This window comes from Emydura macquarii, unplaced genomic scaffold, assembly GCF_026122565.2.
Source record: "Emydura macquarii macquarii isolate MOO-44397 ecotype Brisbane River unplaced genomic scaffold, CSIRO-AGI_Emac_v2 contig_1253, whole genome shotgun sequence".
NCBI lineage: Eukaryota > Metazoa > Chordata > Testudines > Chelidae > Emydura > Emydura macquarii.
Window position 1 is genome coordinate 37,045,723 of NW_027131390.1, and position 24,927 is coordinate 37,070,649.

Genomic DNA, 24,927 nt, shown 5'->3' on the forward strand with positions numbered 1-24,927 from the left:
AGACAGGACAGGGGGCTTGATGGACCATTGGTCTGTCCCAGCGTGGCCATTCTTATGCATCCCCAGCTCTCTGTCCCCTGCCCTATGCCCCGCCATACTCTGTGCTGCAGTGCCTGCGCCGCCCACCCGCATGCTGTGCCCCTAACTCCCATCCCCCTGGGACCCCGCCCCGCTCCGCTCCGCTCCGCTCAATCTTCATTTCTCGCGCTAGGACCCAGTGATGTAGGAGCGGGACGGAGGTGAGTGACAGACGTGTGGGCCAATAGGAAGGCGGTCCAGCGGTTTGGGGTGGAGCGTCAGGGCGAGCCGGACCAATGGTAGCTGCTGCTGCTGCTGCTGCTGCTCCCCACCCCAGCGGGGCGGGCGGCCTCTCCCGACTCCGGAGGCCGGAGCCAGAGGGAGCTAGCGGCCCGGCCCGGCCTGCACAGGCGGCGGCGTGAGCGGCCGCCAGGTGAGCGGCTCGGCCGGCCGGCGCGGGGAGCGACCCCTGGGGCCGAGCGGCTCTGAATGAACGGCGGCGGCGGGGTTGGAGGCGGCTTCTGGTGCCAGGTGGGGGGTCGCAGCTGGGGGGGGAGGGCGGAGGCGTGGGGGAAGGGAGCGGTCACAGCTAAGTGTGCCCAGCTGGGCTGAGGGGGGCTGGGGCTGGGTTCCGTTCTGGCTGCAGAGCAGGGGCCTCGCCCTCAGTAGATGAAGCCGCCTCGGCGGTTCTGGGATTGGGGTTCAGAGTCCCAGCTCCCAGCGTCCTTGGCTCAGGGTTTACAGGCCCTTAGAGCGAGGCCTGGGGTTCCCCAGTGCAGGGGAGCTGAGCAGGCAGTTAGCTCCCCAGCCATTGTGCTCCTTTCCCCCGGGGAGGGGCTCTGCAGGGGTAGAAGTGTGTGCTGCCACTTTCCTTGCTCTCCGTTGGATCCAGTTTGCCTGGCATGCGGTGGCAAGAAATGCCCCTCTACTGCCCTGTCTGGCTGTGCGGAAGGAAAGTCACTGTGGGACGGGAGGTTGTCTGGCCTTGTGAGCTGGGGGTGACACTCTTCTCCTCCTCAGTTGTTCATTAGCTCCTAGATCTGTCCTCTCACCCACCAAGTCTACGTTTTTTGTTTTGCTGTTTTTGTTTTTTCCCTTTCTCTGTTTTTGTCTGCTGAAGGGGCTTTGTGCAGATCCTGGATGTGTAGACATGTCAGAGTCTATGTATAATGTAGCTACACAAATGGCTTCACAATTGTACTCCATCTCTTTAGTGTTCCTTGAAAAACAAATTCTCCACCTCATATTTGTGCGACGTAAACATTCATTGTGAGCAGTGTGTAACCTGTCACAGTGACATCTGGCTGAGCCCACAGTTATTCTGAAGCTATCGGTGAGGTGCTCCCTTGCTTTATCTGGGTGCGGGGATGAACCTTAAACCTAATGATGGCAGCTTAAATGTGAACATTAATTATTTCTCTATTGATATTTTCACTGCCAACTAATGTACTTAGCCATGTTGTCCACTGCAATGGAAGATATTTGCATAGGGAAGAATTTAGTGCAGAAACTGCTGATTATTGAGATGAGAAACTAGAAGATCCAACCCCTCAGAGTTACTCCGTTCGGACCTTTCTCACAAGAGGCAGGGAATGAAGGACTGCATCTCCTCCCAGATGCTAAAAGCATTCCTCCAACATCTTTTACAAAGCAGTTATTTACTGGTAATATAAAAATAATGCTGCAACCTGAAAATTTGGTGGTGATGTGAAATAAACCAGCATCTAATATAGATCGATATATTTTTAGGAGCAGGAGAAGGATGCTGTACTAATTGTATTTTCATATTGAATTGACTAGAAACCTCAGTTCTACATTTATGTAAACTTGCCACACAGTTTCCAGTATGCCCTGCGAACCAGGGGGCCATGATCCTAAGGTGCTTGGGTGTGAGGCTCGTCTCCTGCATACTTGAAGAGGTCTCCAGTGGTGGGGGTGCTGTGGCTGGCAGAGGATTAGGAAAGGAGTAGTTGAGGGAAGAATACATAGACCAAAGACAGTCCCACAGTTGCACATCTTATGAGTTTAGTGTGTAAAACTTTGTGACTAAAGAAGCTGTAGATAAAGGTTGCAGGCCTGTCTTTATTCCCTATATGCACCCTGCATCTTTATCCAGTTGAGTGATAATTGTGGGGAGCAGTGATGGGAAGAGAACTTGGCGAGGGTCTTTGCTGCATGAATCCAGGGTTTCTAACACAGAATTTAGTTCTAACATGTTGCATGAGGGTACAGTGCCTGAGTCGTCTTAGAGGGGCCATAATGGACCTACCTTACACTTTACCAGGAAACCCCATCCCAGACTGTAAGTAATGTGGTCTGCTGTCTAGGGTCCAGGAACTGGGAGTCAGGAGAGCTGGATTCTAATTCTACCTCTGCAACTGCCTAACTATATGTATGACCTTTGTTAAGTAATTTGAATTCCATGGATGGAAGAGGGAAGAGAGGAAGGATGGTTTTATGATTAGGGCATGGGACTTGGACTCAGGATATCTGGGTTCTATTCCTGGCTCTGTCACAAGTTTCTTGCATGACCATGGGCAAGTAATGTAATTAGTCTGTGACTCAGTTCCCTGTTTGCAAAATGGATATAATACATCCCTGCCTCCCAGGGATGTGGGATATCCATTCACTAATGATTGTGTGACGCATGTGTATTATAGTGATAGAGCAATATAAGCATCTAGGCAAAGTGCAAGATATTAGGACTTCTTTGGAAAGGTATGCTGTGTGCCACTCCCTTGTGAGGATGAGTCTAAAGGCGGCACTCCAGAGCTGCAGAGGCTGTGCTCTCCCCATTAGGCAAGGCGGACTGTTCCTGTCAGCTGCAAACACCTTGCATAGGGTGACTCAAGCTGTGAGAGCGGGTTACATGTGGAGCAGCTAGATCTGAGGTGGTGGGAAGGATGTTGTGCCTCTAATTGTAAATTGGGCAGCTCATGTGATGCATGTACTGTTGGAAGACAGTGCTACATAGCATCCCCAAGCGCATGGTGATGTCCTTGTCTCTGATCTCTCTAGTGGCCGTGGCTGGACTCTTGATGATGCCGTGTTTGTCAGTGAGGGTGGAGCAGCAGCTGGACATCGCTTGGTTGCCCTACGTCCTGTGAAGGAGCAGTCATGTCGGTGATGGTGATGAGGAAGAAGGTGATGCGGAAATGGGAGAAGCTGCCGGGCAGGAACACCTTCTGTTGCGATGGTCGCATCATGATGGCCCGGCAGAAGGGCATCTTCTACCTGACGCTCTTCTTAATTCTTGGCACCTGTGCCCTCTTCTTTGCTTTTGAGTGAGTTCATGGTGGGCTGAGATCCTTGTTTATGGGGCTGAACTAATTGCCATGGCTTGAGGGTGAGGGAAGGAATTTGTCTCCTCGCATCCCAGGGGTATGTGGGTTGGGATTTGGGTGAAGGAAAGAAGGAATTTCCTGCTAGCCTAAGGTTCTTATTAGGGCTAGCTCATGTATTGGGATGTTTGGTGTAGCTCATCAGATTAAAATCCAGTTTTTGCAGGGAACCCTGTGGAACTGGGTTCCTCTCATTCCTTTCTGAAAGCCAGAAGTCTCTTGGGAATTCTCAGCTTGTGACATGACACCATTTATTAGAAAGATAGAACCAGCAAGTATGTGAGGTTTTGGGCTAATCAGGTTTGTATCTTTGGTCACGCATGACACTGTATTGTTGTTGTACTCCTCTTATGCTTGGTGTAGGCACAAAAGTTTTGCTGGTTTAAAAATTGCTCTTGGTTAAACCAGGGTAATTTTCATGTGTAGACAAGGCATTGATTCGTCGTCATTGCAATTCTCCTTCCTCTTCTGAAATGAGAGTGGGCTGGCAGTCAGGTGTGGTGTGGAGAGGATTGCTGGAGGTGGTAGTGTCACCTCATTGGCCAGTGTGGTGTACTGGGTCACAGTTACTGTGAATGGAGTGCAAGTTGATCTGATGTGGCCTGTGTCAGGGGAAGGAGAATTAATGGATGAGATAGTTACAGGCCATTCACAGACTGAGCTCTCAAGATTATTACAACTCTCTGCTGTCTCTTGAGGGCTCATTTACATCTGTTTTCTTGGGGGACCAGCTCTGCTGAATCTCCTTCAGGGCATTTGTGGTGCTGGCAGGGATGTGATTTTCCTGAAAGATACTCTGGGTAATGTGATGGGCTATACAGATGTCTCTAAAGGCGATGGGGTCAGTGCATGCATTAGAAAGCAGAGGAAGGGGATCTCTCTTGAGACCATTTTCTGCAGACTAAACCAACATTGCCACTTCTAAAACCTGCTTATTTGCTGCAGAAGTTATGTGGCATTCTAAGTTGCCACTTTGGTAACCCGTTTGTGGCTTGCTCACTCACTGGCCTTTTAGACATGTCACCCCAGTTAAGTATCTTGTCTTGACTTCTTCAAAACCTTACCTTACCTGAACCTGACTCACTCCTCTAGATAAAGGCTATGGCTGAAACCCCTTCAGTGTCGAATGGCTTTTCTTCCAACATCCTATAGAGAGATTTGCCATATCTCACATATCTTAGCAGTAGCAATAAAGAGGCTAATGTCAGGTCATAAGTAAGCGTGGAACTGTGAAATTGGCTTCACTGCTTCACTGAAGTTGTCTGTTCCTGTACGAGGGGTGTAGTGTGAGCATGACGTTGCAAGTCAGGACTTCTGGGTTCTAATCTTGGCTCTGCCACTGAATCATCCTTGTCCCTAGGCAATGATACTTACCTCTCTGTTTTCAGTTCCTCACCTGTAAAATGGGCTAAGACTTCCTGCCTCACAAGGTGAGGATGAATAACATGTATAAAATGCTACTGTTGTGTACGTGTTTAGTATGATGGATCGCTGCAGAGTCTGGCCAGCAGTGGGAGAGCAAGCCATGTTACACTCTGCCTCGCACACTCTTGCCAGCTGCCCTCTGCAGGCACAGTCGCTATTGGTGTGGTTGATGTAGTATGTTGAGGCCAATTGAACCAAGCTTGGACTTTGACTTTTAAACGTGTAAGATGAGAGTGCGGAGGGAAAGTAATCACACAAGTGGACAGAGGCCTTTGGAGGGCTCCCTTCAATCCTTCCCCATCAAGAGAATCCCTGAGACACACCTCTCAAGGGGTGTCTGCCCTGACTCAGGCTCAGGACAGTCTTGTCCCTGTTCTAATCCGTGTGCCTAGCAGTGTTAACTTTTCCTGTGCTCTGGGGAGATGCTGGGGTACTTCTCTCTTTTTGCAGTAGTTCAAAGTTTCTCTCTTATTGCCACAGCTGCTGAAGGAAATTCCACCTATTAGAACTGATTGTTTTGAAGAGAGGCTGAATCATGGGTGGAAGTGGCTTTACTAGAGTCTCATGACCTGGCTCACGCTAATGAGGGGGTGTGTATGTTTTGAATACTTATTTCATTCAGCCTAAGCATTTATATGGTCACACCTTAGCTAGGAGGTAAAGAAGCCTTTGGAATGCCTGGAATGGGGAAGTGTCAACTGCAGTTTTGGAGCCAGCCGTGCCTTGTGACCTTTGTCCTGCAGGCCATACCTCTTGTCCAGTCCTTGGGGTCTGCTTTTAGTGTGCACAGCCAGCCGTCTATGCTGAGATTACCCCTTTATGGACTGTAGCTACAGTCAAGTCTGCATGACAGAAACCCAGATACAGAAAAGGGACCCTGCCAACCTGGTTGAATCAGTATGGAATAATGGGAAGAAAGTCACCTGGCTGGTGCACTTGGGATATAGCCAGATCCTAGGGAGGGACCAATTAGTTGGTTCATGGTCAACATTGGGGAGAGTATTCTCTTGCAATGTGTGTGCAGAGATGTGCGACCTTATCCACTAGGGAGGTACAGCTAATTGGGGGGAAACTCATAGGACCGTCTGTGTCTAACTGGTTTCTACTGTGGCTTATTCTATCCTCTTGGGGAGGGATTGGGAACACTTTGGTGAGATCCTGAAAGAATGGGTGGCTGGCTGGCTGCCTAATGGAATAGCCCCAGTTTCACAGACAGAAGCACTATTGGAACCATCAAAACTGGTGGGGATAGGGAAGGAAAAGGACCCCAGTGCGGGGACTTCCAGCCAAATCAGGTGACCTTCAGCTCCTCAAGCTCTTGAGGCTCGGGGATTCTCTCCTGCTGGAGGTTGATGGTCTAGTCCAAAACACCAGTTTCGTCCAAGAGCAGTGAACCGGTCAGACGCTAAGCTGGGCTGTAGTGAATGAAGTGGGAGAGGATCCCCAGTGGTTAAGGCAATGGCTGCACTTTGAGGTCAGGAATGAATGGATTTACAGTCTTGAATGAGATGGGCGGACGGGAGGTAAGAACTCAACTCCTGGCCCCTGGGAGTTAGACAGGAAGTCTTACAACTAGCCCTTTTGATTCCCTTTGCAGGACACTTGGGGAGGGGAAAAAACTATCATTGGGGTAGTGGTCCACATTCACTGGCCCAGTGTATGCAGAGATGTCTGACTGCTGTGCCTCAGGCCAATTAGCCAGGCCTAAAGAAATCTCCCAAAGCACCCTTTTCATGCTCCCTATAGTTGAGATCCCTTGCGAGATACTAGAGAGGGTTTCATTCAACCCCTAAAGAAGAGTGCTGCAGGGTATCAACACAGTCTGGTCATCCTTGACTGTGACCCAGTATCCCAAAGCCCACCCCCCTGCACTCTGCAAACACGGCTACCATTGTGGTGGAACTCATGAAGCTCTTTGTCCAGATAACAATACTGCAGGAAATCCTCACCCATGAGGGGACTAACTTCATGTCCTATCTGATGTAACAATTATGCAACCTACTAAAGGTCAAGTTAACAAAATTAACATACAGCCCCCAGACAGATGAACTGGTAAACAATTTAATCAAATGCTGAAAGAGATGAAGAAATTTGTAGCCTCTGATCGGGGACTGGGACCAGCTGCTTCCTTGCTTCTATTTGCCATACAGGTGGTACCCCAAGGCTCTACTGATTCCCCTGGCCCCCCGCCCCATCTTTCAAGCTCCTGTCTGGCCAGCTGCCACAGTGTATCCTAGACCTGCTTTGCGAAACCTGTGAGAGAGCAAGGACCACAGACAACAAGCATAGTACAGTATGTTCACCAACGAAGAAAAATTTAAGACTTTTGCGGCATTCACCAAAGAAACCCTGCTTCAATGCCCAGCAGGCCCCAAAAAAGCCTACAAATGAGGGACCTGATTGCAGGTGTTCAAACCAGGTGACTGGATGCTATTATTGCTGCCTAGCTCAGAATTCAAATTATTGGCCTGATGGCAGTGGTCATTTGAGGTGGTGATACAGGTTGGTCCCTAGGTCCAGCAGCCAGAGAAAAGGGGGGGGGAAACCCCGCCTCCTTCCCCCCCAACCCTAAAGGTATACCATGTGAATCTTTTAAAAGTCTGGGAGGTCTGCAAGGAGCTTTTCTCATAACCCTTTATCCTCCGGATCCTGAATTAGGACCCCAGATATCCTTGACCCAACATCTAAGCCCGTACAGGTGCGAGGGATGCTTCAATGCAAACAAAAAGCTTAGGTGCAGCAGCTAGTTGACTCATTCCCCACTGGGTTCTCATCCTTTCCAGGACAAACCAACTTGGCATACCCCCATATCAAGGTGGCACTGTGACAGTGTGTCTGGGAGACTCCCTGGCTGCTCCCTTGTAAAATGGGGCAGATAGTTTCGGATGAAATAGTGGTATGCTGACCCCAGGAATAGTGGAATAGTCTCACCATGAATGGAAAAGTCCCATTGTGTTTGTGCCAAAGCCAGAAGGCAGAACTTATTTCTGCATCGATTTTTTTGACAGATCAGATGCAATATCAAAATTCAACATGTATCCAGTGCCAAGGATAGATGAGCTGTTGCAAAGTCTGAGAGCTGCCAGATATATAATCGCCTTAGATTTCACAAAAGGATACTGGAAAATACTCTGGATGCCAGGATGCTGGGGGGAAAGCCTTCTTTTTCCACACATTTTGGTTTTATATCAATTAAGAACCCTGCCCTTTAGCCTTCATGGGGTTGATGGGCCGCATTCTGCAGCCATGCAGACAATACACAGCAGCCTATTTGGATGATATAGTTATTTTACAGCCCAGACTGGGTTATCTATGTAAGACAGGTCTCAGCAGTCCTTTTGTCCCTCACAGATGCAGGCCTGATCCAAGAAGGGGTGAGTACCTAGAGGGAATCGGCTTCAGGGCTGAGGCTCTGTCCTTTTCAGAGTGCTACTGAGCACCTCACTTGAGTGGCTGGACCTGGAGTGAGTGTAAACCCATCAACACTCCAAGGGGGTGCTGCTGGAGGACCAGAACCCTAACAAGGCCAGTTCATAATGGTCACCCACTCAAGGGTGAGGTTGATAATGTGGGCAATGGTCATTATACATGCTTCCTTGTGTTGTTTCCCAGGTGATCCAGCTGAGAGTTTCTGTCTAACCTGTGTTAAAAGGAAATGCTGAGTGCACTCTTGCTTGCTGATATTCTGAATCTTGCACTTTCTCTGCCCTGTGTAATTAGAAGCAACACTAACTGGGCTGCATGAGAGGATGACCTTTCCCATTGCTCACTACCCAGGTTCACGTTGATGGCGGGGAATGGCCCTGACGTTACCAAGCACCCTCACTCTTTCTGTGCACATCTGACCACATTCCCATTGCAGACACACAGGCCTGTCTCCAGTGGGGAGATTTGGTTCAGGCCCAAAGTGCTTATAGACAGAAGCCTGGCTTGTGGTGAACCAGAATAGGATGAACTGCTTCTCGTTTTTGTAGCAGAATCAGGCCACAGTAAATGGAATTTGCTCTCTATATTTTGTTGGCACATGGCTCCCTTCAGGGATGGTACTTTCAGCTTTGTGGCCCTTGTACTCCGGATTTGGTTTCATTCTCCATGTGTCATGGATTATTGAAATAAAAAACTATGGGCTTCCTCTTGTGGCCAAAATAATCCCTCTGAGTTTTCCCTATCTAAGTCATTAGATTGTGTAGCTGAGTGGATAAGGTATATTTCAAAGGTAGTGAATTCATATCCTGCTGAGGCTAGGTCTGTATAACATGTCTCTGTTCCCCCTCCCTCCCTCCCTCACCACCACCACTCCTCTGGTCTAAAATAAGCTGTTTCCAAATGTAACTGTCTTTCTGCATGTTACTTCTCCATGTGCCTGAATGCTCTCGTTTGGCATTTTTATATAGGTGGTGTTTTGGAGCCTTTGAAGGGCACGCTCCAAATTTGCCTCTGTCCCACACATCATAGTTACCTTTTGGCTTCTTCCATCATATCTCCTTTCTCTGGTGGTTTATCAGTTGTTGCGCTGACTGCATTTCCTCTCAGTGCGAGTACCACCACCAATGGTGCTGCAGCAGTCTGGGCTTTAATGTGAGCTGCGCAAGCCAGCCTGGGGCCCTGGGTACTTGCTTGAGTGGCTAGACTGTGCTGAAGCATGTGCTGTCATAGCTCCGAAGCTACTGGTTCCCTGAGCTAGACAGATTAGTGCTAGTTTGGGTATGTCTACCCATGCTGCAGGCACGCCTTTCATTGCACTGTAGACATACCTCTGACTCTATACTGAAATAGTGCAGGGGAATTAGTGATTCCAGAGCTCTCATATCAACAAGGGATGAGAACTACGTTCACGATGGAAACCTTGATTCAGATTAATTAGACAGAAGCCAGCCCACCATCTGTGCAAGCTGTCACCTCTTGGGGGATCCAAAATGAGATGGTGGTTTGGCTATATAGTGAAAATATAAATCTAGCAACTGGCCAGGAACAGGTATCCAAACAAATTGCAGACCAACTAGGAATCCCTCCAGTGCTTTGCTAGGGGACTCTCAGACAATAAGAATAAATGGTAGCATACAAATGCCAAAGACCTTGTCTGCCTTTCTTATTATTATTAGGGAAAACAGTTTAAGCAATAAAATGCAAGATGGCAATAGTGGCTGGTATTTGGAGCTGGGTGGCTCCAGATAGAAGCTGGTAGAGACATGGATCACCTTGCCAGACACATGACCTATTGTCATGTATCAAAAACTATCTAGGAGACAGGATGTAAAGAGTAGGAATGGTCAACTTCCATCAGGGCAAAAGGTTAAGAGCAGGGCCTCTAGGTCCTGTATTACATTCTATGTTTAATATATTTCCGAGCTGGAAAGCAGAGATTGAGCACTGAGGTAGTAAAATTTGCAGTTGACACAAAGTTATTTAGGTTAGTCAAGTCTGGAGAGGACTATGAGGAACTTCCGAGGGACCTAACCAAGGCTGGGGAACGAACAACACGATGGCAAGTGAAGTTCACCATTGATAAATGCAAAGTAATGCACATGGGAGGGCAAAAATGTCTGTCTGTTTTATACGTCCATGCATCACTGTAGTATCTGAGTGCCTTCATGTAAAATCGGTAGCAAAGAACGTAGTGGACTTCATGGAATTTGAAGCACTTCTTCCTTTTCAGGTTCAAAACTCTGCTTGGTGGTTTTGAACTCTCCCATTTTACATGATTCTAAATTAACTGTATCAGCTTGGAAAAGGGACCTGGCCATCACTGTGGATAGGTCAATGAAGACTTCTGCTGAATGTGCAGCTGTGGTCAAAACAACAAACAGGAAGTTAGGAGGTATGAGGGACAGGATGAAGAGTAATACAGAGTATTATAAAGCTGTTCTATAAATTAATGGTGGAGCCTCATCTGGATTACTGTACGCCGTGCTGGTCACCCCATCTCAGCAAGGAGACAGCAAACCTTGTGGGGGTTTAGAGAAGAATGACGACGATGAACAGGGGTCCAGAAAAAACTCTCATATGAGGAGCGATTGAGAATATTAGGGTAGTTTTCCTTGGAAAGGTGGTGATTAAGAGGGGTCATGATAAAAAAATATAAAGTAATCATCTATAGAAGAGATACTGGAAATGTCTGCTCTCCCTGCCTCATAGCACAGCAACAAAGGGATGTTAAATAACTGAAAGGTGGCAAACTCAAAACTGATAAAAGGAAATACTTTGTCCCACACTGCGTGATTAGACCATGCACTCACTGTTACAGGAAGTCATGTAAGCCAAGAGCTTAGTAAGATTCAGAGAGGGGTGGATAAAATCATTGTTTTTTAAAATGTTTTTATTTAAATCATATTTTTAAAGTGACATACATTTTAAAACATTATAACTTATATTAAGACAAGCTTACTATAATCTGTTAAAATCACTTAAATACAATTTTAAAAAATCAAGCAGTACCCGTTTATAAAGTTATAAAGTTCAAAGCCCTGAACTAGAGGAAGTTACTGGCTCAGCACCTGAAACCAGTTGTTGAAGTGCCAAACCAGCTTTTGACAGGAGAAAACTCTTCCACAGGTGCAGAGAAGTTTCCTTCATTTCAGCTTATTCAACTAATTCAGTTCAATGACTAGTTATTCTGGCATTGTGAAAACGAGGAAATACAGTTATGGTCAAGGTCAACCCTAACTCTGCCCTCCTGAAATTGGCAATAGTCACTAGGAATTAGCTACATAAACTCTAGCTGCATTCACAGGGTTAGGTGTAGCTGTATTGAATGGGACAAGAATTAGTTGGAGCAGCTTGGAAGAGCTGTGATTGTGATAGGAGGTAATCTGGGGGGCTATGGCCCTCTGGGTGTATTTGAGCCCCTCTCCTTGAGCCAGTGTGTGTGTGACACAGAAGGAAAGAGGCGCATCTGTACTGCGAGAGATTCAGGATGCCTCATTTCAGTGCTTTGTTGTTTAGGCTGTGTCAGTAGCAGGGCACAGGGGTCTTCTTGCCATGGGGGTGTCAGCAGTTAGGTGGGAGGCGAGTGTGACCTGTGGGTTTAATGTTAGTAAGTGAAACTTCAGTGTTTATGTGCATAAGGGCAAAGGATTTGAAGGCGTAGTATAATTTAGGCTACTCCATGAAAAGACCACCACATCTACTAAATGCATGAATGTAGGGAGCACCTGTTTAGTATAGGACAAAGGCAGAGTGTGAGTAAGTATGTGTCTCATGGGCTTATTGGGACATTGCTCAAAGAGGATAGAGTTAAGTTTGTGTGGGTGTGTACCTTGTACCTTGTACCTTCTGTACTTCCTGCTTTTCATAAGTTTGAGTTTTACTGACCTAGACATTGTGAAAGGGCATGAACTATCACTGTGCAACCTTCATTCTGCATTAACAAATTCTGTGGCCATTTAATTTCCTAGTTTTTTTTTTTTTAACAAAGGGTTGGTAGGAGGCAGTGGTCATGTAGGCAGTTGTAGTTATCATGTAGGAGTGCAGTTCAGATGTTTCTGTGGCCAGGTGATGTTAATACCTACCTCTTACTTAGTGCTTTCCATCAGTAGCCTCAAGCAGGGAAACATCATTATTTTCAATGTAGAGATGTGTAAACTGAGGTACAGAGAGATGCAGTGGTTTGACCAAAGTCATCCGACAGGCCACTGTCAGAGACTGGGGCATGGGTGGCTGTGCTTAGTGGTTGGAGCAGGCCACGATCACAGCTGGAGTTAGAGCCAAGAGTCCGAGACCAAGTCAGAAGTTGGGAATCTGAGTCCAAGGTCAGAGCTGGGTAATCTGGAGTGAGGCAAGGCTGGGGGCAGAGCTGTGTCGGGGCTGGAACAAGGCAGGGCTGGACTGGAACATGGTAGGAGCAAGGCTGGGAACAAGCAGGCACAGGAATTATTGCAGCCATGGGTGAGTGCTTTGAGCAACCACCAAGCTGCTTCTGAGCATAAGAGCTGGTTTGCTGACTCTTCCACCCAATCAGGAGGTGTAGACAATCAGGCCAGTTGCAGTCATTAGGTTGCCTGGAGACTGGCTTTGCTGCAGGACCTGATTCCTGATAGTACTCCCCTCACCGAAGGGCGCCTTCTATGGACCTTGTGGCCCATTTTCTTGGGATATTGCCAGTGGAACTTGCAGCATGTCCAGGGTGTGGATATTTTTTCCCTTTTCCCAAGACTGCTTGTCTGGACCATAGTCTCCCCAGTACACCAGTTAGTGGAGGCTTCCCCTAACTCGCCAAGAGTCGAGATTTGGTGGACCAAGTACTCCTGCTGCCTGCAGACTTGTGTGTGCTGGATTGATCAATTTGGGTATAAGTTCCCGGTTTCGGGGTTTAAAAGGTGAGATGTGAAAGATGGGTGTATTTTCAAGGACTTTGGCAGCTGTAACCTGAAGGCCTTTGGGTTTATCAGCTCTTTAATATTAAAAGAGACCAGATATTGATAGTCTAGTTTGGCAGATGGGTGGCTTGATTTAAGGTTTGGAGCAGAGAGCCACACCTTGTCCCCTATGGCCAGATTGAGGGCAGCCTAACAGTCTTGGTCTGCCTAGTGTTTATAGGCTTCTTTGGCAGACTGAAAGTGTTTTTTGAGCTCCTGGTGCACTTGGTATGGGTTGGAGGCTAATTCACAGTGGCTGGTACTGGGGAACTTACTGGTAAGTCTTGAGTGGAAGCAGGGGGGGAAGCCATAGTTTGCAAAGAATGGGCTGTGTCGAGTTGAGGTGTGAATTTCATTGTTGTATGCAAATTTGGTGGAGCATGGTAGGGGGAACCAGTTGTCCTGGTGGTAACTCAGAAGCAGTGAAGATACTGCACCAAGATTTGACTCTTTGTGTTTGCCCATTAAGCTGTGGGTGATGGGCAGGGACAAGGGATTCAATGCCAAAGAGTGCTGCCAGAATTGGGAAATGAACCGGGGTTCCCAGTCTTATACAATATCTCTTGGTAACATGTAGCAGTGGAAGACATCTTCCTACCACATGGGAGATGGCTTAGCTCTTCCTGGAACAGTAATGGCATGGAATGAAGTGTGCCATCTTTGGTGGGAGGTCAATGGCAACCAGGATTACTGAGTGTCCCTGGGAGTATGGTGGTTCTACAGTGAAGTCCACTGATATAGTAGCCAGGCTGTGGAGGCATGCGCAGAGGCTGGGGGAGACCTAGGGGTTTTGATAGTGCAGTCTTGGTCCAGGCACAAAGGTTACAGGACCTTTATATAATCCTTGATGTAAGCTAATTGACCTGGCTGCTAAAAGCAACTTGAGATCAGATTGCAGGTCTAGAATTGGCCAAAATGGCCCACAAGTGGCAAATCATTGCATAGCTTCCCTGCCTGAAGCCTAGGTTGTCCCTCTAGAACATAAATAGAACCCTTGCGACAGAGAAAGTTGTTGGAACTTGGAGTTAAGTCAGGAATCTGCATCATTCAGGGTCTGGCGGATCTGGGTTGCGAATGGGTCATCAGGGAATGGATGACGGACGTCAGACTGCTCTTGATCATCCCGTTGGCAAAATTGGACATCTTGAGCATGGTGGCAGAAGGCTCTTCATCAGGCTTGAGAGATTTGTCTTTGTGGGATAGAGTATCTGCTTTCCTGTTTCTTCTCCCTGGGCGATAGGTTACCACAAAGTCAAAACAAGCAAGTCTGATGTTGGTTAAGGTGTTTAGCAATCTTTAAGTATTCCAGATTCTTGAACTGGGAATTGGGCTCCCTCTAGTAGGTAGTGCCACTCCTTGAAAGCCACCTTAATAGCTAGTAGCTCCTTGTCCCAAATATCATTTTTTTCTCCTCGGGTTAGCTTCCAAGAATAAAAGGCCTCATGGGTGGAGTTGGTTGTGGGGCCTGCATGATGAGATAAAGCTGCACCAATGGCAATGTTTGAGGCTTCTGCTTCGCTCTTGGATGGCTTAGTGGGATCTGGGTGGATCAGGATGGGTGCTGAGGTGAACATGCTATTCAGCTGGTCAGAGCTGACTGAGGTGAACTGGTCCCCTTTTGCAGGGATGTAATTATGGGTGTAGCCAGGCTAGAGAATTCTTTAATAAATTGCCTGTAGAAACTGGCGAATCCCAGGAATTGCTGCACCCCATGTACATCCTTGTGTGAGGCCCAGTTGGATATTGCGGCTATGTGGGTTCATGGTAAGGCCCTCAGGTGAGATGAGAGCGCCCAAGAGTTCCACAGTGTCCTTATCGAACTTGCATTTCTTAAACTTCACATAGATATGGTTTTGGCAGTCTCTCTCCAAGACAATGTGAATGTGATGATTGTGGAGGTCCAGACTTTCAGAGAAAACGAGGATGTCGTCCAGCTGAATGATGACCGCATGCCCCTAAAGATGTAATTTATGAAATGCTGGAAGATCACCAGGGCATTACACAACCCAAACAGCATAACTAAATATTCAAGGTGGTCATACCTGGTCTATTCATCTTCTTCTCCTTCACCAGGTTTAAGAAGCTCAACTTTGTGAAGAGCTTGTCAGAACAGAGTCTTTTGAACAGTTCATTACTAAGAGGTCAGGAAGTAGCTATTTTGGATTGTAATCTTGTTCAGAGCTCAATAGCCCACACCAGGCCGGAGGGAGCTGTTTTTGCCACAAAGAAATTTGAGGCCCCTGCTGGGGTTGTGAAAGGGTGAATGAATCCCTTCTGCAAGTTTTTCTTGAGAGAGCTCCAGGAGTGCCAGTAGTTTGAGTATGGAGTAAATGTGCCCAAGGAAACCTCTGCTCCTGGCTGGAAGTCAGTGGGACAGAGTTAGCTGTGATGGAGTGGAGGGTGTCAGCTTTCTTTTTGTTAAACATGTCAGCATAGTGTTAATATTTAACAGGGTTGCTGGGGTCTGCTTTGGATTGTCTGTGTCTCTGAATTCTTTGGAGGACTGAGTAAGCTGCAAAGAGTTACGGTTCCCAGGTTGGCTCTTGGCAAACAAGATAGTCAGCAAGACATATTCAAAGTGAACTGTGCCTGATTGCCAATGGATGCCAGATGTCAGAGCCAGGTTACCTGGAGTAGGGCAAGGCTGGGTCCAGGGCAGGAACTAGGCAGGCACTGGACTGGAAACAAGCTGGCACAGGAGCTATTACAGCTGTGGATGAATGCTTTGAGCAGCTGCTAAGCTGCTGCTGCTGGACTTAAGACTCTGCTGACTCTTCCCACCAATCAGGTGGCCTATTGCACTTGTTAGGCTGTCTTGAGACTGTCTCTGCTTCCTGACAGCCAGGAGAAAAGCTGGGAATAGAGTCCAGGTTTTAGAAGTCCCAGTCCAATGTTCTCTCCACTAAGTCACACTGCTGCTATGTGATTCTTAAGTGTCCCAGGTGTAGGGTGTGGCTACTCTATGGGAAGTATACTGGCATAGCTATGCTGCCACAAACCCTTAGCATAGATGCAGCCTATAGTGTTAGAAGGGGTTTTTCCATCAGTATTGGAACAAAGTTATCTGGGTTGATGGAAGCATTCTATACCAGAGGCTGGATCCGCATAGCTATGTCTGTTACCCTTACCTAATGTAGCTATGCCAGCCTAATTTTTAATTGAAGATCAAGCCCTAGTTGTAGTGGAATGGGGATAATGGTTGTGCTTTTGGAGTGTGTCATTGCTAACAGGGTCTGTGAGAGAAGTCTCAGGCATGGTCTGTATGTGTCCCAAGAACTTGACAGTTTTATTACATGGTGGTTACAGTAACTTTTAAGCATGTGAGAGAAGACTGGTGTGTGTCTCTTCTCCAGTTCACCCTTTCCTTCCCATCCTGTTAAGCCATTAGCATTTTAGAAGCTAAATGTGCACAATAAAAGTCGGTGGAATCTGTGAACTTCAAGAAAAGCTGTTTTTGGAATTTTTTGGGGGGATGCTGTATCACAGGAACTTCTTGCTCAAATGACCTCAAATTTGGATCACTAAGCCTACCCTGCACCCCACAAAAGTATAGCAAATTTCAAGACTAGCCATGCATGCATGCACATATTAGAATACTTAGAAAATTTGTCCTTTTAAACAGAAAAATTATCTATCTTAACTGTATGTAGGTATGCTGTTCTGCTATAATATTTATGAAATTAGTCATCAGCAATTGTTTTGCTATAGTCAGATCCCCAGCCCAGGATAATCCTGAAAGCATAGGAGGCGCAGAGGTGTGAAGTGACCCATTCATCTAAATGTGATAGTCTCAGCTGAATGAGAAACACCCCTTATAGCCTGAAACAACAGCTCTGAGATGTTGTGAACTGCTCCATTCACATCAGTGAGTGCTCTGGTCCTCCACCCCCACCCCAGTGCTGGAGAGCCTGTGATATTCATCAAGCATGTTCATTTTCATCACCTCATCCCGATGTCAGCAGTGTGTTCTTGTGCAGTGGTTCTCAACCTTTTGGGACCCAGGACCCATGTGTAAATATTTATGGCCAGTTGCAACCCAGTAAATAGTCTGGGGATGGAGGCCCTGGGTGGCTTTGGCTGGGTCCTGCCCTGTCCATCTCACACTCACCCTATAGTGACAGTACCTGTGCTGTGGGACAGGCTGGGCTTGGCTCTCTGCTCTGGGCATTGCCACCTCCAGGGTTGCAGCACTGCTCAAGGTTTGGCCCCACCTCCTGATTGGGCCAAATTTGTATGAGTGGAGTGTTGACCTGGCTCATGGGGTTGCAGTGCCACTCAGTCAAATTTGGCCTACCCTGACTCCTGTCATCATGACAGCTGGACCAAATCTGAGTGGTGCTGGGACCCCAGAGGTTGCAGTGCCTGGAGCAGGGAGGCGATCCCAGCCACCCAAAGAAGAAGGGAACTGCAGGAAGAAAAAGGATGTTGAAGGCAGTGGACTAGGACTCTGGAGAACTAGGTTCTGTACCAACTCCTGCCAAAGGGTTCCTATACTGTGGTGCCAAGTCACTTACACTAGAATACATGGAGCTGGCTGCTAATTTTTCCTTATTTATTCTGTGCCTGAGTTTTCCCTTCTGTAAAAGGGATCATGTTCTGTCTCAAAAGTGTCGGAAGCTCACTAACATCTGTGAAGCACTCAATACTGTGCTGGGCGGAGGGGCATATAAGTACCTAGGTAGAGACTTGGCCCCTTTTGTGAGCCATTGGAGACCATCCCAACTCTCCAGCCTTGCACTGACTGGGGACCCACCAGCCCTTCTGAGCCTTAGGAGGCTGAAAAATGCCAACCCACCATGAGACTTAGGCCATTTTGATGCTTTGTGGGACATCATAGTCTCTTTTTCTTGGCACCCTCTTGAGATGGCAATCGCAACTGGGGACATCACAGTGCTGTGTCCCCCTCTGACCAGAAACAAATGTTATTTCCGCTGTACCCAATGCAATGCCAGACCAGACTCCTGTTCACCTGATCCAGCTGGGTCTGCAAGTGTGGCCTGTGTAGCAGCATTGATACGTGAAGTACTGGCAGCTGGACGCAGTGAACAACCCTTCCTTGTTTCCAGTCGCACAATCCCCAATAAAGAGGCTAACAGTGTAGGGGGTTCCTACAATTAGGCCATGTCTACATTAAGAGGACTTGCAGCTGAGTAACGGCGTCATTATTGAGCAAAGCTACACTTGTCTCGAATTTGCTTTGTTCCAGTACAGTCTGTCGCTGTGGGGAGCTTACACAGGTGTAACTAAATTGATGTCATGACTCCGGTGCAAATTTTCATGTAGATGAAGCCTTAGTTTCCTGCAGTTTAGGCAGATATTGCCCACTCCAAAACACAGCAGCAAGGCGTGGCATTCCAAAAGGGGAGAGTTAAGATTGTGCAGTGTGTGGAGTAGCACTGTATCTGTGCCACTCCTGGTTTTTGTAAGCTTGTGGTGCATGTGTTTGACAAGAAATTACAATCTTTGGGAGCGGGGGCTATGTAAGGAGATGTGAGCAGAGTGTTTCCTGCTTTTTTTAATGTTTGAGTGTCCTACAGCTCAAAAGGGTGCAGGAGGAGCAGAAGGTGCTGTTGTGCAGCAACAGCCCTAACAAATTCCTTTGTAAGTGAATCCACAGATGATGAGTGCAGGGTTTGGGAATATTACTGGAGTTAGTTTTCAAGGTTTGGAGTAAGCAGGAGAGACTAGAGAAGCCAGTTGCTCCAGCCTTTCCCATTCGGTCCTGGAACTTTTGGGCTCCAGTGTTCTCCCCACCTCTGAAAGGGACAGGTCCTAGGAAGGTTGTTCTTTAATATTCCTACATTTGAGGCACCTCTTTCTGGACAGCCTACCGTTGAGTGCCTTCTGAGTGCATTGCACTCCTTCATAGGATTGGTTCCCAGGCTGGTCTGTAAGGAGCTGGCTGATCACATGGTTCTGGTTGCCCTTGGTGCCAGCTGAGAGAAACAGGAGAGATGGGAGATGGAGATGAAATGAAGAGGAAAATTATTTACTGCATTATAACTGACTAAGAATTCGTTATCACACTTCTCTGAATATACTTTCCATGGTAACACTTGCTGTAGCTGCCCCCAAAGTGTGCCCTTGTGACTGAGATGGGAGATACACAGCCAGGCAATCTCTCCAGATGTGATCCTCTCAGCGATCAGTTGGAGAACCCCTGCATGGCTCTGTCTGGGCTCTGAGACCTTGCCGGGCTTTGAGGAGATGTTTGGTTTGATTCAGCACCTCCTTGTTCTCTCACAACATAGGTGTCGCTACCTGGCAGTTCAGCTGTCTCCAGCCATCCCTGTCTTTGCAGTAGTTCTTTTCCTGTTTGTGATGGCCATGCTCCTGCGGACAAGCTTCAGTGATCCTGGGGTGATCCCAAGAGCCCTGCCTGACGAGGCAGCCTTCATTGAAATGGAAATTGGTGAGTGGCAACAGAATCTGTGCCAGAGGCAGTGTGTCTTCCCTCATACCTTTGTGAAGGAGTATGAGTGTATGCCAGAGCCTAGTTGCTGGAGGGCATATCTTCCCTACTGACTGTGTGAGAGAAGGGAGCGTGCCTGAAAGGGGGCTGTGGTGCCCTAGATATGTCTCAGCCCTGGAATGCTGCCCCTCCCCACCCCCTAGAGGTACCCATCCATCAGCTCATGTGCGTTCTCTCTCCCCCTGCAGCTGTGCTGGGTTTGCCCAGGGAATCCCCCCACTCACTCCCGCACAAGACCATGATTGGGAATGGGAATAGGGAGATCAAAACTGGGTCATTCTCTCCCTTTTTGGAAGATGTCAGGTGCAGATATGTCCTAGCCATGGTTTGCCCCTGCTCCTTCAATCAGCAGCATCCTTGGAATCTCTTCACAAGGTCCCAGGTTCCTAGAGCTGGTCTTGGAACCCTGTGAACGGAGATGCTGTCAGTGCCTCTCTGCGTTGCAGGCTCTCCTGGTCTTCATGTTAGTGAGATGGGACAAGCAGATATTGCTGAAAGGCAGTGAACCTGGATTAACAATTTTTGGTGTCTGATTGGCTTTTGCTTTCAGAAGCAACCAATGGAACTGTGCCTCAGGGCCAGCGCCCGCCCCCACGTATCAAAAACTTCCAGATCAACAACCAGATAGTGAAGCTGAAGTACTGTTATACGTGCAAGATCTTCCGCCCCCCCCGCGCCTCACACTGCAGCATCTGTGACAATTGTGTGGGTGAGTAAAAGAGCCTGGTGCTCTTGCCATGGGGGACACCAATCCAGCACTTGTGCTTCACAGAGCATCTGGGACACAGGAAATGCCAGCTGGGATCAGACCTAGGGTACATTTAGCCTTGTATCCTGTCTCCAACAGTGGTCAATCCCAGCTGCTTTGGAGGATGGGGGATAATCTGCCCCCTGTGAAGGCCTCATTCTGATCCCATGTAGTCAGAGCTTGGTTTAAAATCTGAAGATGGAGACTTTATCTCCCTTCCAGTGCATTTTTTTAGCATTAACTATTCTACCTCTGGATATTCTTGTTATCCATGTAATTGCACATGTCCTCTTTGAATCTTGGTAAATTTTTGGCTAACAGCTCTTCATGGCAGTGAGTTCCACTGTGTGTGTTGCGTGAAGTGTTGCCTTCTTTCAGTTTTGAATTTGAGATGGGATGAGGAGCCCAGTGATGGAGACTAGGACTGGGAGCCAGTGGGGGGGGGGGGGAAGGGGGAACAGATCAGATGAGGAGACAGAAGGGGAAATGGGACTGGTGGCTGGGCAAGGAGACTGGGATTTGTTTCAGAAGCCTGAGGAATGGAGAATGGGACTCAGATGAGGTGCCAGAGATGGGGAAGAGACAGGACTGAGACAATGACAGGTTGTGGGGGACCAGCAGAAAAGTCTGTGCCCACTAGAGTGCAGTGTCTTCCAGAGTCTGGAGTAGAACCCAAGATTCCTGAGTCTTGCCATTCTGCTGCTGTCAGCAAATATCTGTGAAACCCACTAGCAACGTGTTTGGTTTTTTCCTTACCCCTCTAGTGGTGGTCCAAATAGAGGATAACAACCCGCTATTTCTATCAGTTATTCCATTAGCTCAAGTGACAGAGGCCCGTGGGGTGGCTCTAAAGGTTCCAACCCTGCTGAAGAACCATGTAGATGTCAATATGATGGAACTTTGCTTTTTTTAAAAAACCTAGGAAATTATACCCACACCTGGGTTAAAGGAACATTAAGGTTGCGAAGTCAAGAACTTGAAGGATAGGAAATGCCAACATTAAGGTCACCTGTGTGTATGCATTATGGTAATCTTTAATTACATGATCACATGCTATTTTTGACACAGGATCTCTGCCTCATTCATTGCACAGGATAGATGTTGCTTGCTTAATGAGCAGCTATTCAATAGTTTTTCTCCTTATTGTTCAATGAGTGTCCCCTGTCGTCTTTACTGCATGCTATTCAAACCCTGCTCTTAAGACAGAATTACTAATTGTTGCGTGGGCTTTTCTATAGCACTCATCACTACAATATATGAGTGTTTCACAACCACAAATCTTCTTTCTCCACACCCCACGAGGTGATGGTATTCTCTTTATTTTACAGACGGGGCTGAGGCACAGAAAGATTAAGGTCCAAAGTGCCCGCTCATTTTGGATACCCAATCTGGGACATCTAGGACCTGATTTTTTCCCAAGTATTTAGCACTGCACTTTATATTGTTACCCCTTTTGACCCAAGGAGCTAGTCAAATTTTGGGGCCCTGTGGGTTTTTCCCATGAAGAAGGAAAATCTTGTTTACAGTAAAACCTCGGCAATGGAGGTTGTTCGTAACTGAACAAAACATTACAGTACCATACCCTGCAGTCAGTGTCTTCCAGCTGAGGCGGGGAGAGATCGCTGCAAAGATGCACCAGGCAGCACTGCCTCGTTTGCAAGCAGCTCCCTGCACAATTCCTGTTTCTTGCCTTTGGGCTGAACTGGGAGGGCCTGCCCCACACCCTTGACACTACAAGCCCCAGTCCTCAGCTGCCTCTCCCCAGGGCTCATCCTGCTTGTGGCAGGGGGTTGGTGCCAGCCCGCTGCCAGAGCCCCTCTCTCCCCTACCCCTTGCACTCCGAGGCGCTGGCAGGACCCAGGAGTGCAGTCATGGGCAAAGCTTGGGCTGCACCAGCTGTGGCCCTTTAAAACTCCTCCAGAGCACAGCATGCAGGCAGAAGCTTGGACTCTGGCTCCCACTCCAGCTCCGCAGCTCCCACCCTAGTCAGCAACTCACTGCAGCAGCTTCTTTCCTGGGCTCAGGCTCTGACTGAACTTGCAAGCTTGGGTGGGTGGTGAAAACAGCTTCCCTGTCCCGGTGGGGTGGGATGGGAGGGAGTGAAACAGCGCCCTTGGCTTACAGGCAACAGCACAGGCTTCAGGCTGTCTCTGCTCTGCATGCTGATCTTCAGGATGCAATACAGGCACAGGATAGTATTTGCTTTCTCTCTCCCCTCCCCCCCCCCTCCACTGCTGCCTGATTAGTTACTTCCGGTTCCACAGGGTGTTCAGTTGACTGGTCAGTTCGTAACTCTGGTGTTCCTATCTTTGAGATTTTATTGTGTTTACAAAGATGATACATAAAGTCTCAGATTCATAGACTTTAAGGCCAGAAGGGACCATCATGATCAGCCAGTCTGGCCTCCTGCACATCGGAGGCCACAGAACCTCACCTACCCACCCCTGTAGTAGACCCATAACCTCTGGCTGAGTTTAAATCATGATTTGAAGACTTCAGTAAGACTTCAAGTTACAGAGACTCCATATCCTCTAGTTTAAACCTGCAAGTGACCGTTCCCCATTCTGCAGAGGAAGGCGAAAAAACCCCGGGATCTCTGCCAATCTGACCCAGGGGAAAATTCCTTCCTGTCCCTAAATATGGCGATCAGTTAGACCCTGAGCACATGGACAGGATCCACCAGCCAGACACCTAGGACAGAATTCTCTGTCATAACTCAGAGCCCTCCCCCCCAGTGTCAGTCACTGGCTGTTGGAGATATTTGCTGCTAGCGGTCACAGAGCGGCTACATGCCATTGTAGGCAGTCCCATCATATCACCCCCCCTCCGTAAATTTATCAGGCTCAGTCTTGAAGCCAGCTAGGTGTTTTGCCCCCACTGCTCGCATAGGAAGGCTGTTTCAGAACTTCTCTCCTCTGATGGTTAGAAACCTGCATCTAATTTCAAGTCTAAACTTGTTGACAGCCAGTTTATATCCATTAGTTCTTGTGTCCATATTGGCACTGAACTTAAATAACTCCTCTCTCTCCTTGATATTTATCCCTCTGATGTATCTATAGAGAGCAATCATATCTCCCCATAGCCTTCTTTTGGTTAGGCTGAACAAGTCAAGCTCTTTGAGTCTTCTCTCGTATGGCAGGTTTTCCATTTCTCGGATCATCCTAGTAGCTCTTTTTTGCACCTGTTCTAGTCTGAATTCATCTTTCTTAAACATGAGACCAGAATTGCACATACTACTCTAGATGAGGTCTCGCCAGTGCCTTGTATAATGCACTAACGCCTCCCTATCTCTACTGGAAATATCTCGTCTGATGCATCCTAAGACTGCATTAGCCTTTTTCACGTTGGCGGTTGATCATCCTGTGGTTGACCAATACTCCCAGGTCCTTCTCTTCTGTCACTTCCAACTGATTCATCCCCAGTTTATAGCAAATGTTCTTCTGGTTAATCTCTAAGTGCATGACTTTGCACTATTAAATTTCATCCCATTTCTATTATTGCAGTTTTCAAGATCATCCAGATCTTCTTGTCTGTTAATCCGGTCCTCCGCTGTATTGGCACTACATCCCAACATTGATCATAATGGTCCCTTCTGACCTTAAAGTCTACGAGTCTGAGTCCTTATTCCTCTTTTTATAGATAGGTACTATATTTGCCCTTTTCCAGTTCTCTGGGACCTCTCCTGTCCTCCAGGAGTTCTCAAAGATAAATCACTAATTGCTCAGAGATCTCTTCAGTCAGTTCTTTAAGTATTCTAGGATGTATTTCACAGGGCCCTGCTGGCTTGAAGACATCTAATTTGTCTAAGTAATTCTTAACTTGTTCTTTTCCAACTTCAGCCTCAGATCCTACCCCATTTACACTGATGTTCACTGTCTTGGTCATCCAGTTGCGGATAACTTTTTTGGTGAAAACTGAAACAAAAAAGGCATTAGTGCTTCAGCCATTGCTGTATTTTCTGTTATTGTCTTTCCCGCCTCAATGAGTAACGGGGTCCTTGGTCTTTCTCTTGCTTCTCATGTATTTGTAAAATGTTTTCTTGTTATCTTTTATGTCCCTGGCTAGTTTAATCTTGTTTCTTTGTCTTGGCCTTTCTAATTTTGTCTTGACATACTGCTGGTTTTTTATATATTCATCCTTAATTTGACCTCGTTTCCACTTCTTGTATCACTGTCTTTTTGGGTTTCTGGTTGTTAAAGATCTCCTGCTTAAGCAAAGGTGTCATCTCTTACCATATTTCCCATTTTTCCTATGCATTGGGATGCTTTGCTCTTGTACCCTTAATAATGTCTCTTTAAAATGAAGCAGCCCTTCTCTGGAAAAAATTAAAAACCATCATAATACATACTGTGACAAAGCTCTTCCTCGACCTCACTGGGTCCAGCGCTTCCATCTAGTGGTAGGTCAGGGAACTGCTTCACCCCTCAGTGTTCTTCCACCCTCTAATGGTGGGGAGGGTAATACAGCCGCTCTAAGATGGCCACTCCCTGCTGGCTCCCGGTCCTATCTCTGGTTTTCACAGGCCCTTGCCTCTTTGCTGGGGCTCTTGCCCCTCCAGTGAATGGCTGG

The 24,927-nt window shown here is 47.5% G+C and overlaps 1 protein-coding gene across 4 annotated transcripts in view; it reads left to right on the top strand.

The window, feature by feature from the left end:
* The first annotated feature begins 341 nt into the window (after window positions 1-341).
* ZDHHC9 (zinc finger DHHC-type palmitoyltransferase 9) overlaps window positions 342-24,927 on the top strand; it is a 31,704-nt gene continuing 7,118 nt past the window's right edge. The window contains exons 1-4 of one of the 4 annotated variants that reach the window (XM_067548497.1): window positions 342-549; window positions 3,037-3,302; window positions 19,390-19,550; window positions 20,164-20,319. In XM_067548497.1, coding sequence (XP_067404598.1) covers window positions 3,136-3,302; window positions 19,390-19,550; window positions 20,164-20,319 — 484 coding nt within the window. In that variant the 5' untranslated portion in view covers window positions 342-549; window positions 3,037-3,135. Of the gene's footprint in view, window positions 550-3,036; window positions 3,303-19,389; window positions 19,551-20,160; window positions 20,320-24,927 lie in introns of those variants that run through there. The other 3 variants (XM_067548495.1, XM_067548496.1, XM_067548498.1) reach the window with 3 other exon arrangements.